The sequence below is a fragment of the Canariomyces notabilis genome (assembly GCF_033297395.1).
Source record: "Canariomyces notabilis strain CBS 508.74 unplaced genomic scaffold N656scaffold_5, whole genome shotgun sequence".
NCBI lineage: Eukaryota > Fungi > Ascomycota > Sordariomycetes > Sordariales > Chaetomiaceae > Canariomyces > Canariomyces notabilis.
The window spans coordinates 127,629-140,408 of NW_027041827.1; the positions used below are offsets into that span (position 1 = coordinate 127,629).

Consider the following 12,780-nt stretch of genomic DNA (forward strand, 5'->3'; position numbering starts at 1 on the left):
GATTGGATAAGAAGGTCTTCTATTACTTCCTAAGCGTTTTAAAATCGACCTAACAGCGATGGTAGGTTCGGTGGTTGATTCGGTAGAAGATTGAGCTATATATATGTCATGAAATGACCGTACTGACGGCCAGGCGTGGGCGCAGTCGCAGCGCGGGAAGCCGCGACGACCAATCATTTAAGTAACCAATAGGAAAAGGATCATGCTTGGCGTAGTGATCCAGGTATAAGGGATTACCAACAACAATGAAAGGCTCACGGTGAGCCTGGTGAGCATCACAAGGAAGGATCACGGGGAAGGGAGTGATTCTCAAAGACAATCATTAGTATATTAGATAAATAGTCTCTTCCGTTGGAGGACCTCCTGAAGGTTCTCCAGTAAGCAATGCAAGCAGTTGTCTTTACTACTGTGTGAACACTTGCTTGTGCACTTGTTGTAGACCCTTTGGCTCTACTGAACCTCACCCCGTTCAAGTCAACCTTCAGTCTGAGGAGTCCCTTTCAGTGGTAGGGGACCGAGATTCGTCACACGATATGTGTATGTTGTAGGTGTTGTAGCCGGCTTACTTAATAGGGTTATAAAATGTATAGAATTCGATAAAATTGACGAAAAACCTTAGAAAACGCGTTTTTGGGCATATTTGGCCAATATCAACAGCTTTAGGAATTCGACTGGCTGTTGGGCCTGACTGCCTGTTGCGCGCGCGCAAGGTACCCTACTACCCCCTGGGACCCGCTTTGTCCTGGCGTTTGCAGCCTACAGCAGCACATGCGGGAGCTCGAAGCTTAGGGCAAAAAGTCCATGCCAGCGGCCAGATCATCGGCTTTCAGGCTTCCAATCGATAACGTCGGGTCCCCTACCTTACCTATCCAAAAGACTGCTGATGTGCCAATTGTGCAGTAAGGGTCCAATGACTCCAATCGATGGGAAGTATATTTCGACTCGGATCCCAGCCTCTCGCCCGATGGAACTGGCCGGAGTCGGTGCTTTGAGAATTATTTCTTTGAGGTGCTCCCAGCTTCCTTCATCCCGTGTCGCTTAACTACAGCAATCAAAGGCAGCGACTACCTACATCGGTACCTAGCGACTCGAGCATGGTGGAACTTCCATGCCATAACTCACCGACACTACTACCGTACAGTACAGTTCTAGCACACGATAAAGTACGACCTCGGTCGAGCCTTTGATACATACTGCCCGTCGATACAGATTGCAGCTCCAGGGCTGCCAGTGCTGCATGCATCCAGCCTGAGCGCTCCATACACAGTGCGAGTGTCGGGCTCACCTGCCCCACGGTCAGACGCCGGAGTGACGGCACTTCTACGACGGATCGGGAAGCTCTGCCGGCCATTCCCAGATTCACCACATCTTAAGCTGCAGCTTCGTGACAGGGCCATGAAGGTTTCGCCGCCCAAGCTCCCTTATCGACGACGCTAGTTTCTCGCCCTTCTCTCGTCAGCTTCTGCGACCAGAAACGATCCCTTTTTTTCTGACCTTCCGCGGGAACGGGAATCGGTCCCCGCGGTCTCTAACTCGCTCGCCGTGGCAGACCAGACCCCCATCCAGTCCATATATACCCCGTCCACTTCTGACCCGCCATCCTTATCGTTACCATCACTATCTTCAAACGCGGTTCTGTCGACCCAGGTGCCGATTCCCCCACCTCATCTCCCTCCGCTGCAGCTGCAGAGCCCAAACCAGACGTCCTCCGTGTCCAGCCGTTCCTCACGTGCTGGGTCCGGGCCCCGAGCCGCCGCCCTGTCGTCATCATCCTCGCGGACGCCGACGCAGATACTCGGAAGGAGACAAAGGGACGAGTCTGAGGAGGGAGAGGAGGGAGACGCAGACAGCTACTCGGCAGCCGCAGTCCTTTCCAGAGCAGCACAGAAGCGGAGGCGCCACGAAAACATGCTGACCGAGATCGAGGATCAAGAGTCATCGAGGCGAGCTACACGGGTGGTATCTAACGGATCCCGGGCCGAGGGCGAGCTGCACCACGCGGCCTCGAGTACAACACACAATCCATCGCAAACCGCTATGAACACTTCTAGGGCTAATGGGGGGCCCGTACACAGAGCACCGCCTACCTACTATGGCCATGACCGCGAGGAAATCACGCGCATTCTGATACAAGCCTTGGACGATCTAGGCTACCATGAAGCGGCAAGGAGCGTAGGAGAGGAGAGCGGCTTTGAGGTCGAGAGCCGAGACGTGGCTGCCTTTCGGCAAGCTGTACTGAACGGTTCCTGGAGCAGGGCAGAGGAGCTGCTCTGGGGAAGGGGCTCTGAGGATGGTCTTGTGCTGGCGCCGGGGGCGGATCGCAATGCTATGAGGTTTTGGCTTAGGCAACAAAAGTTCCTCGAGCTTCTAGAACAGCGAGAAACGGCCCGGGCCCTAGCTGTGCTCCGGACCGAACTTACGCCCCTCGTTTCCGAGCAGCACCAGACTCTACATCTCCTCTCAAGGTTCCTCATGTGCCAAGATACCGAGGATCTCAGAGCCAAGGCCAACTGGGATGGAGCGAATGGCCGCTCTCGGCACATCTTGTTAACGCAGCTCTTAGGTCAGCTCGCAGACGTCGTGCCTACGTGGGTGCTTGCGCAACATGGCTGACATATTTTCTGGCAGAATGCGTGTCCCCGTCCGTCATGCTCCCTCCTCGCCGATTGGCGGTTCTTCTCGACAACGTCAAGAGGATCCAGGTGGAGAACTGTCTCTACCACATAAGCAATGCACCGCCTTCTCTGTATGCAGACCACTCATGCGACAGAAGCTTGTTCCCATCCGAGGTTGTCATGGAGCTATCCAAACCAGATCAAGAAGGGTCAAAGGAGGAGGTCTGGCAGGTCCGCTATTCACCCGACGGCAGGTACTTGGCCACCTGTGGCTCGTCCAACAAGGTCAGAATCTGGGATCCGATCACATCAACCTTATTGAGCGATTTGCTCCATCCAGCGGGCGAGATCGGCAACCTCGCATGGAGTCCTGACAGCAAACTCATTCTGACCTGCAGTAAAAATCACTTTGCTAGGATATTTGATCCGCTGGTAAGTGTCCATACACGAGCCAGCCCCTGATTGTCGGCCAGAGTTAGTCGCTGATTGAAGGCTGCAGACCGGCAAGTTGATCAAAGTTTTGGAAAGATTTGACGAACCTGTCAGCAGCTGTGTCTGGGCCGCCGATGGCCAGACGTTTGTTACGGGTTCTTTCGACAAGTCCAGGTCTCTCTGCTCGTGGAACCTCCATGGTGACCGCATTCACACATGGACAACTTCGCATAGGACTGAGGATATTGCGCTCTCGCCGGATCAGCGCTGGCTGGCCGCCATGGACGATCAACGCACCGTTCACCTTTACAACTTTGGCAACCGAGAACACGTCTACGATCTGATGGTCAATGCCCGGCCCAGTTCTCTCAGCATATCGCGTGACTCGAGATATATGCTGGTCACCAAGACGGATAATGAGGCCGTGCTAATAGACATTGAGACTCGGGACACCGTGGTAAAGTATAGCGGCCTCGTCGGCGGCGAATTCACCATTCGGAGCGGCTTCGGCGGTGCCAACGAGAACTTTGTCATAAGTGGCAGTGAAGGTAAGCTGCGGTGCTGAAGAGACGGACTACTCTGAAGCAGCAAGACGTGGCTAACGGAGATGGCACCAGATGGCCGGGTCCTCATCTGGCACAAGATGACAGGCACCCTGGTGTTCGAAGCCGACGCCCATCATCCCCGTTGCAACTCGGTGTCGTGGAATCCGGCCGATCCGTGCACGTTCGCCACGTGCGGAGACGACGGCAGGATAAAGATGTGAGTTTTGCAACCCCTGTTTGATGCCGATTTCTGTATTGTTGACGTTACTTCTTCAGCTGGTCGAACAAAGAGCGAGCAAAGGAAATGGCGCAGGAAGCCCGACAGATCAAGGAACTCGCCGAGGCGGGCCGACAATTGAACGGCGAGTCCAGGGAGTCGAGTAACGGAAACAACCGGTACTCGGAAGGAGTATGGGCTTGATTGTGGATGACGGAAATGTCGGGCAGCAAGGCGCTTACATTGTCTAGAATGTTCTGCTTTGGTTGGAACTGGAGTATACTAGTAGCATGGGACGGCGAACTCGAGAGATTCGGGTATATACTGCTTCACGGTCGTCCTTTTATGTGGGTAAGGGCAAGAAGGCTATTGATAAGGAATGCACTCGGGTTAGGTGTATGTCGAGCAGCAGCCAGGGGAAGATATATCTTGACCCTGGCTTGAGGGCTCGTTAACCCCATCATTATGGATTGATACATCACTACTCGCTTCACTTGACCTCCCAAGCACAAGTAGAGGTATTAGTGTCATGGCGACTGTCACAAGGTCGACCCGAGCTCGCCCTTTCTCGTTTGGGCACATGCGACGCGTCACTTCTGAGGCCTCAGATGACGAGTGCTCGATGGAGATGACATGGCATGGAACGCTGGGCTAGGCAGACATAGATAGCACTAAGAGTTTGCATTCTCTGGACAACGCGGGCTGTCGTCGCAAGTCCATCCCATCGGGTGCCAAACTGGAAAAGAGCTGCCCTGGTTTGACAATTACGATCTGACGTTACGCATCTGCCAACAACCCCAAGGTATCACGTATTGTATGTCCAGTCACGTGCTCTGTACTGTAAGTACCTGCTGTAGATTACTGTGCGGTGCCCCGGGGCTGTGACGCTGCGGGTCTTCATGCCGACACAGGACACAGGGGACTGGTCAACCTCAGAATCAGATTCACAAGCCTCCAACATCCCCATCCACATCCAACTTCGACGCCTCACAGCAACTGACCGCCCTCCACCGACGCAGGTCTGAACTCTCGAGAGCTAAATAAATCAACGAGGAAGTCGCAGTCTCCTACATCGCAATATCTGTCCACCTGCGCCAGCGATTTTCTACTGACAGAGGCCCATAACTGCGCACCGAACAGCCCTATCGCAACCCGGTGCTACCCCCAACAGCAACCCACCGCTGGACCTCTTGTTATCCCGCGACCATGACGGCCGATGCTCCTGGGACTTTGAGTACCCCCGGCGGCATCTCTGACCCCGGGCTGATCAAGTACGGCTACTCACCTCCAAACTTACTCCTTGGCTTCTCGCTTTGGGTTCCCGTCAGGCGCTGACATGTGCCCCACAGACTTGTCAACAAGCTTCAGGATGTCTTCACGACTGTCGGCGTCAACAACCCGATCGATCTTCCCCAAATAGTTGTGGTCGGTAGCCAGTCAAGCGGGAAGAGTTCAGTATTAGAAAACATTGTCGGCCGCGACTTGTATGCCTCCCTTCTGCTGCCCATTTCTCCCCCTCTCTTTTCGCCCCTTTTGGCTCGCCCCACTATCGCCGATAAACTAACTAGCAGCGCTCGACCACAGTCTACCTCGTGGCTCCGGCATCGTCACTCGCCGCCCCCTTGTGCTCCAACTTATCAACAGGCCTGCACAGGCGAACGGCGTCGACTCGGAGATTACCAACACCACCGATAAGGCGGCAAATACGGAAGAGTGGGGCGAATTCCTACATATCCCGGGCCAAAAGTTCTACGACTTCAACAAGATTCGTGATGAGATTAACAGAGAAACCGAGGCCAAGGTTGGTCGGAATGCGGGCATCTCTCCTGCCCCGATCAACCTCCGTATCTTCTCCCCCAACGTCCTCAATCTCACTTTGGTCGACTTGCCCGGCCTGACACGAGTGCCCGTTGGTGACCAGCCACGCGACATTGAGAGGCAGATCCGGGACATGATCCTCAAGTACATTCAGAAATCCAATGCCATTATCCTGGCCGTGACGGCTGCCAATATTGATCTGGCCAATTCGGACGGGCTGAAGTTGGCTAGGGAGGTAGACCCCGAAGGTCAGCGGACAATTGGTGTGCTCACCAAGGTCGATCTGATGGATGAGGGCACCGACGTTGTCGATATTCTGGCTGGGCGCATTATCCCGTTGCGACTAGGCTACGTCCCGGTCGTGAACCGTGGGCAAAGAGATATCGACAACAAGAAGCCCATCACTGCGGCCCTCGAGGCCGAGAAGAATTTCTTTGAGAACCACAAGGCGTACCGGAACAAGAGCTCGTACTGCGGCACACCGTACTTGGCACGCAAGCTGAACCTGATTCTCATGATGCACATAAAGCAGACTTTGCCGGACATTAAGGCCCGCATTTCCAGCTCGCTACAGAAGTACACGCAGGAACTCGAGTCTTTGGGGCCATCGATGCTTGGCAATAGCGCCAATATTGTTTTGAATATTATCACCGAGTTCACCAACGAATGGCGCACCGTCTTGGATGGCAACAACACGGAGCTCTCCAGCACGGAGCTGTCAGGAGGCGCCAGAATCAGCTTTGTCTTCCACGAGCTGTACTCGAATGGGGTCAAGGCCGTAGATCCCTTCGACCAGGTCAAAGACGTCGATATCCGCACCATCCTGTACAATTCGTCCGGTTCCTCACCGGCTCTCTTTGTGGGCACGACGGCATTTGAGCTGATTGTCAAGCAGCAAATTAAGCGGCTGGAGGAGCCGAGTTTGAAGTGCGCGTCGTTGGTTTATGACGAGCTCGTGCGCATCTTAACCCAGCTCCTCAGCAAGCAGCTGTACCGGCGCTACCCGCAGCTGAAGGAGAAAATACACGCTGTGGTCATTGCCTTTTTCAAGAAGGCCATGGAGCCGACTACCAAGCTGGTTCGGGATCTTGTAGCTATGGAGTCTTGCTATATCAACACTGGGCATCCTGATTTCTTGAACGGCCACAGGGTAGGCACCCACTTTGTCTTTGTTTCGGCTCGACTGGGCTAATAGCATGCAGGCTATGGCGATTGTCAACGAGAGGCATAACGCCGCGCGGCCAGTCCAGGTCGACCCAAAGACCGGCAAGCCCCTGAGCACAACGCCGGCGAGAGCAGCCAGTCCGACGCTGGGGGGCTCGGACGGCGACTCCTCAAACACGGGCTTCTTTGGTAGCTTCTTTGCCGCCAAGAACAAGAAGAAGGCGGCAGCCATGGAGCCACCACCGCCGACCCTCAAGGCCTCCGGCACACTGTCGGAGCGCGAGGGGATTGAGGTCGAGGTGATCAGTAAGTGGCCTTTCAGATGTTGGTGGGCGAACGGAACTGACGATCTGGACAGAACTCCTCATCCAGTCTTACTTCAACATTGTCAAGCGAACCATGATCGATATGGTTCCCAAAGCTATCATGTTGAATCTTGTCAGGTACATTGTTACCGGGTCCGTTGCAGAAGCAGGACATGTTGCTAACCACTTTCGCGCTTCAGCTTTACAAAGGATGAGATGCAGAAGGAGCTGCTGGAGAACATGTACCGCCAGAGCGAGCTCGACGACCTGCTGAAGGAGAGCGACTATACGATCCGGCGGAGGAAGGAGTGCCAGCAGATGGTCGAGTCGCTGTCGCGCGCCAGCGAGATTGTCAGCCAAGTGCAGTGAGAGTTTGGTGTCTTGAAGGTAGATATATTTTTGGGTGGTGGAGTTGGAAGTGTTGTATGCCTACCAGCCGTACGGATCATTCAATGAGATTCCCCCAGATAGCAGAACGATAATTCTCAAGAATCCATTATATCCAATAGTTAACATGCCTGGCAGTGCTAGTTGCCTTCGCTCATAGTCTAGCCTTGTCCTTCAACACCAATCCACCGTCCCTAACATCAAAGTGAACTCCCCTCGTCCAGTTTAGCCATGCCTTCAATGTCTCTACCCCTCCCTCTCCCGGCGCCAGTGGATAGCCAATGTATCCCTCCCCTTCCACACCGGGCCCTTGGCCATGACTAGCATCATCCGAGACGCCCTTTTTCACGGCCAGGCACGGCGTGTCGCGCAGCGTAACCGGGGGGCGCTGGTCCCCTTCCTTAGCCACGGGATCCGCCCTCATCTCAGCGTACTCATACACGGGCGTGCAGCAGGCGTCGCTGCCGGCAAAGACCTGCTCCCACTCGTCCCTGGTCCGCGTGCGAAACACGTCCTCAAACACCCTGCGCAGCTCGGGCCACCGGTCCCGGTCGTACCTCTTCTCTTCCCACCCCATCCCTTGCAACGCCAACCCCTTAAGCAGCGCGGCAAAGAATTGCGGCTCGAGCGCACCCACAGCAACAAACCTGCCCCGATCGCGCGTCTCGTAGACGTCGTAGTACGGGCAGCCAGAGTCAAGCAGGTTCTCCCCCCGCGGCCGGTCGCCTAGCCCAGGCACTCGCCCCGCGACCATAAACCGTGAAAAGCTCGCCAGGTACCCCACCCCGTCCACCATGCTCGCCTCCACGACCTGCCCTTTGCCCGTAGACGCGCGGGACACCAGCGCGAGTAAAATCCCCTGCACGAGGGTGGCGCCGCCGCCGGCGAAATCGGCCAGCAGGTTCTGCGGGGGCGTCGGCGGGGCGCGGGTCCGTCCTAGCAAGGACAGCACGCCCGACACGGCAAGGTAGTTGATGTCGTGCCCGGCCATGGCGGCGAAGCGGCCGTCCCGTCGGAAGCCGGTTAGTCGGGCGTAGATGAGGCGCGGGTTGAGGGAGAGGAGGTGGGACGGGCCTAGGGAGAGACGCTCGAGGACGGATGGGCGGAAGGGGTCGATTAGCACGTCGATGTGTGGGACCAGGGCGTGGAGGAGGGCGATGCCATGGGGGTTTTTGAGGTCGACCGTGATGGAGGTTTTGTGGCGGGTTAAGAGGTCGCCGGTGGGTAAAGGGGATCTGGATCCTGTGGACGAGGTGGAGGTGGTGGTGGTGGTGACTGGGCGGTCGACGCGCAGGACTGAGGCGCCCGCGTCTGCGAGGAGCATGCCCGCGAAGGGGCCTGATCCGTTATGTCATGTCATGTCAGGGGATTATGAGCTGAGATGAAGTATGGGGCTGTAGTATGGGTGATTCTGGCTGACCTGGGGCGAGACTTGCGAATTCGAGGACTCTTATCCCTGTGAGAGGAGGCGGGCCGGTCATTTTGAAGGATTCCATGTTTTGTTTGGGCTGATGGGATCTGGGTATAACCGTATAACCGCGCCAGGCGGGATATTTTCAATAGGGCTGTTGATGTGCTGATTTGCTACGAGGAGTTGAAAGCGTACTGTACATAGCTAGTGCTCAAGAACCAACATTATCCTGTTGTCATTTCGGGAGGCCTGCCACATGCAGTCCCGGAAGCAAGGGGTTCACATTTCAAGAACAGCGGCCGCCAGGCCAGGCTTCAGTCCCGAATCCCGGTTCGCGGGGTTCGGTTTTGTCCCGAGGAACAGAGTGTGGGGGAGCCGGGGACGTGGATTATGTGGGGTAACCGCCGTTTATCCTGCCGGGAGATACGCCCCGAGTACCCGGCCGATGGAAGGGTTCCAGGTTTGCATATATAATCTCATGAAGGCACCTTCCTTTAGTGATATTTGTTGCATTAGTGAATTACAAATGATCTTGTATTACACAATTTTCAAAAATATGAATTCGGCAACTGACACGTCGCATATCCGTCGTTTTCGATGGTTTTGCAGGCCTGAGAGAGCCCGGGAAGTTTGTAAGTGGCCCATGCTGCCATTGAGAGATACCTCCGTACCGCGTCCCATTTCAGACCTTGGGGCACAAGCACAACCTAGGTAGAAGGTATCATTACAGAAGTCTAGTGCAATATCCAAGTAGACTTCCAATATGATATGCTAACCATAGGACGGTCCGACAGAACTTGGGTAGACCAAGGCATTCCAAAAGATATCGGTATGTAACGTAGGGCCTTAGGTAACCCTAACCCTGTCATACGCCCGCTTACATCATTGACGACATGCCATCCAAAGGCGAAATCAACGTACAAAAAAAGTCCGCGACAATCTTCTCTGCGACCACAACCTTCAAGAAACCACCACCGGCCACGCCAATCCAATATAGAGCCAAGATGTTTTCCCGAACGATTCTCTCAAGGGTACGCTCCCATATCCCATTTCCCATATCCCATCCCGTCCATCTTAACTAACCACCCGCCGCCATCAAGCAACTCCGCCAACCCGCCACCACCCTCCTCCTCCGTTCCACAACGACAACCGCCCCTGCCTCTTCCTCAGGGTCCTTCCTGCTCTCCCTCGCCGCCCAGCGCCGGCTCCTCTCTGACGCCACGCGCAAGGCCATCGACAAGGCCGTGTCGTCGGCGCCCGTGGTGCTCTTCATGAAGGGCACGCCCGAGACGCCCCAGTGCGGTTTCTCGCGCGCCAGCATCCAGGTGCTGGGCTTGCAGGGCGTCGACCCGAACAAGTTTGCCGCGTTTAACGTGTTGGAAGACGACGAGTTGCGGCAAGGTACGTTTTCTATCATTGGGTGCTCTTTAGTCGAGCGCAGTGTCTGCGTGGAAGAAGAGGGTATGGGCTGCTGACGCAGATATGATGGATAAACCGGAGCAGGTATCAAGGAGTACTCGGATTGGCCGACGATTCCGCAGCTTTACGTCGACAAGGAGTTCATCGGCGGGTGTGACATAATCGTGTCAATGCACCAGAGCGGCGAACTCGCGAAGCTGTTGGAGGAGAAGAAGGTGTTGGCAACAGAAAGCGAGGCAGAGACAGAGGCGCAAGGGGGAAAGAAGGAATAATAGAAGGGATGGAGAAGGTTGATCATAGGTAATGACAAAAGCGAAACATGACTGGAGGCTTGGCTCATAGTATGTTTGTATAGATGCCACTCACGCACGGCACGGCATGTTAGACTCTGTAACACCACCACTTTTCACTGCTAACACGTTGCATTAAGAAGTCAAATCATTCACGCCGGATACGCCGCCCCATCGCCGCGCATATCGCTCCCCGCGCTCCAAACCCCAGTCCCGTCTACTTGGTCCACAGTCCACCGGATGATCTGCCCGCGCCCAAACATTGCCCGTTGCCGGCTCGCAGGGCCGTCCGCCTCCCTGTCACCGACAACCTTGACCTTATGGCCCAGTTTGATCAGCCCTCGCACCGTCTCCTCGGGCATGCCCTCCTCTACGTACACCGTCCTGTCGTACACGTCGCCGACATCAGCCATACCGGCGCCGATGCACACCCTCGGGGCGTCGAGCGCCTGCTGCGGGTTCAGACCGCCCACCAGCTGGGCCAGGAGAACTTGGACATGGCCCTGGGGCTGCATGAAGCCGCCCATGACGCCAAAGACGGAGTGCAGTGAGCCGTCCGACAGGTTGGTCACGAGCCCGGGGATGATGGTGTGGTAGGGCCGTTTGCGCGGGGCGAGCACGTTGGGATGTCTCGGGTTGAGGTTGAAGTTGGCGCCACGGTTCTGCAGCGTGAAGCCGCATCCGCGGGGCACGATGCACGTCCCGAACCCGCCGTAGTTGGAGTTGATGAAGGAGATGGCGTTGCCCGCCGCGTCCGACACAGCAAAGTATACCGTGTCGCTGCTTCGCAGCGCCGGCGAAGCGAACGGGTCGCCGTGCGGTAGGATCTCACTGTCCTTGTTCGGGTCAAAGAACCGTGCGCGCTGCTTGAGGTACTCCGCCGAGATGAGCTCTGCCGTGGGTACCTTCGTGGTGGACGGGTCAGTGACGAACCAGCTTGCGTCGGCGAAGGCGATGCGGAGGGCTTCGATGATGGCGTGGAGATAGGGGGCTGTGTTGTGGTCGGCTGGGGTAAAGGTTGGGATTTTTCCCTGGGCTTCCAGCTCTTGGACTATGCCCAGGGCCATGAGGGCGACGATGCCCTGGCCGTTGGGTGGGTGTTCCCAAAGCTCGACACCCTTGTCGCCAGTCCCCTGGCCACGGAACTTGAGCGAAATGGGGTCGACCGGCTCGCTGCCTGTCTCTAGATGGTGCTGCAAATCGGCCAACTCCAGATGACCGCCTAAATCACGGACGACCCTAATCAGCTCTTCGGCAATGCGGCCCGTGTAGAACCCCTTTTTGCCTTCTGTGGCTAGGGTACGAAACGTGCGCGCCAGGTTGGGCATTTTCATGATATCGCCTGCCCTAGGGGCGCGGACACCGTCGGGCGCCGACGGGTCGGCTTTGAGCATCTCGGCAAAGTTGGGCGAGGCCCTGCGAATGGCCTGCTCAGAGCGTTGCCACTGTTGCGAAAGGGGTCGAGATCAGCCAGCATGTCCCACCACGAAGATCACAAAGATGAGGCACTTACGAAATGCGCAGCATCCTCGGATACGGGGAATCCCTTTTCGCCAAGTTCAATAGCAGGTGCCAGGATTTGCTCCAGGCTCAACTTGCCGCTGCCGAAGCGCTCGACCGTATCGGCCCACCCGGCAGCGGCACCAGGCACCGTGGCCGCATGAACGCTGCTCATGGGGATCTCGCCGACAACGCCGTCGGGTATTCCTAGACTCTTGCGAATCGTCTCGAGCGTGCATTTGGCGCCAGCCCGTCCTGAGCCATTGAGGGCCGACACAGAGCCGGTTTTGGCATCGTAGTACAGGCAGAACATGTCGCCGCCAATGCCGGTTGAGCACGGCTCGGTAATGTTCAAGCCAGCGGCTGGGCGTTGTCAGTGTCCAACTGCAAGCGGGTACTAGGTGAGCAAATATCATACCCACAGCCACAGCAGCATCCTGTTGTGAGAGATGCCGTTAGCTCAAGTCAACAAAGACAAGCCTAGTGCCGCCGCTTACAGCTGCGTTGCCTCCGGCATTGAGAATATCAATCCCACACTTGGCCGCCAGCGGCTGCGTGCAAGCCACGATGCCCTTGGTGCTATGGACCACGCTCCTCCGGCTGGGCCATTTCATGAACTCGTGAGACGGCGGGGGGTAGACGGACGGGGTGGTGAGTGGCATGCTGGCGAGTATCGG

The 12,780-nt window shown here is 56.2% G+C and overlaps 5 protein-coding genes across 5 annotated transcripts; 3 read left to right on the forward strand and 2 right to left on the reverse strand.

Moving 5' to 3' along the window:
- Positions 1–1,908: 1,908 nt before the first annotated feature.
- On the forward strand, positions 1,909–3,813 carry N656DRAFT_705211 (WD40 repeat-like protein; the record flags this gene model as incomplete). The annotated part of the gene is made up of 4 exons (XM_064811251.1): positions 1,909–2,563; positions 2,629–3,047; positions 3,115–3,595; positions 3,665–3,813. The coding sequence occupies 4 exons, from the start codon at positions 1,909–1,911 to the stop codon at positions 3,811–3,813; spliced, it is 1,704 nt and encodes a 567-aa protein (XP_064672038.1).
- Positions 3,814–4,703: 890 nt separating this feature from the next.
- Positions 4,704–7,629, forward strand: N656DRAFT_776610 (uncharacterized protein). Its single transcript, XM_064814667.1, has 6 exons — positions 4,704–5,080; positions 5,159–5,293; positions 5,394–6,777; positions 6,830–7,097; positions 7,150–7,234; positions 7,297–7,629. The coding sequence occupies exons 1-6, from the start codon at positions 5,016–5,018 to the stop codon at positions 7,463–7,465; spliced, it is 2,106 nt and encodes a 701-aa protein (XP_064672039.1). The 5' UTR covers positions 4,704–5,015; the 3' UTR covers positions 7,466–7,629.
- On the reverse strand, positions 7,500–9,241 carry N656DRAFT_776612 (CoA-transferase family III). Its single transcript, XM_064814668.1, has 2 exons — positions 8,904–9,241; positions 7,500–8,821 (listed from the first exon to the last, which is right to left on the reverse strand). The coding sequence occupies exons 1-2, from the start codon at positions 8,962–8,964 to the stop codon at positions 7,638–7,640; spliced, it is 1,245 nt and encodes a 414-aa protein (XP_064672040.1). The 5' UTR covers positions 8,965–9,241; the 3' UTR covers positions 7,500–7,637.
- A 657-nt stretch (positions 9,242–9,898) lies between these two features.
- N656DRAFT_827490 (glutaredoxin) lies at positions 9,899–10,748 on the forward strand (the record flags this gene model as incomplete). Its single annotated transcript, XM_064818508.1, has 3 exons — positions 9,899–9,925; positions 9,995–10,295; positions 10,398–10,748. The coding sequence occupies 3 exons, from the start codon at positions 9,899–9,901 to the stop codon at positions 10,583–10,585; spliced, it is 516 nt and encodes a 171-aa protein (XP_064672041.1). The 3' UTR covers positions 10,586–10,748.
- Positions 10,749–10,755: 7 nt separating this feature from the next.
- On the reverse strand, positions 10,756–12,765 carry N656DRAFT_787976 (gamma-glutamyltranspeptidase; the record flags this gene model as incomplete). Its single annotated transcript, XM_064816652.1, has 4 exons — positions 10,756–12,048; positions 12,117–12,466; positions 12,522–12,540; positions 12,601–12,765. 4 exons carry the CDS (start codon positions 12,763–12,765, stop codon positions 10,756–10,758), a joined length of 1,827 nt encoding a protein of 608 aa, XP_064672042.1.
- Positions 12,766–12,780: the final 15 nt, after the last annotated feature.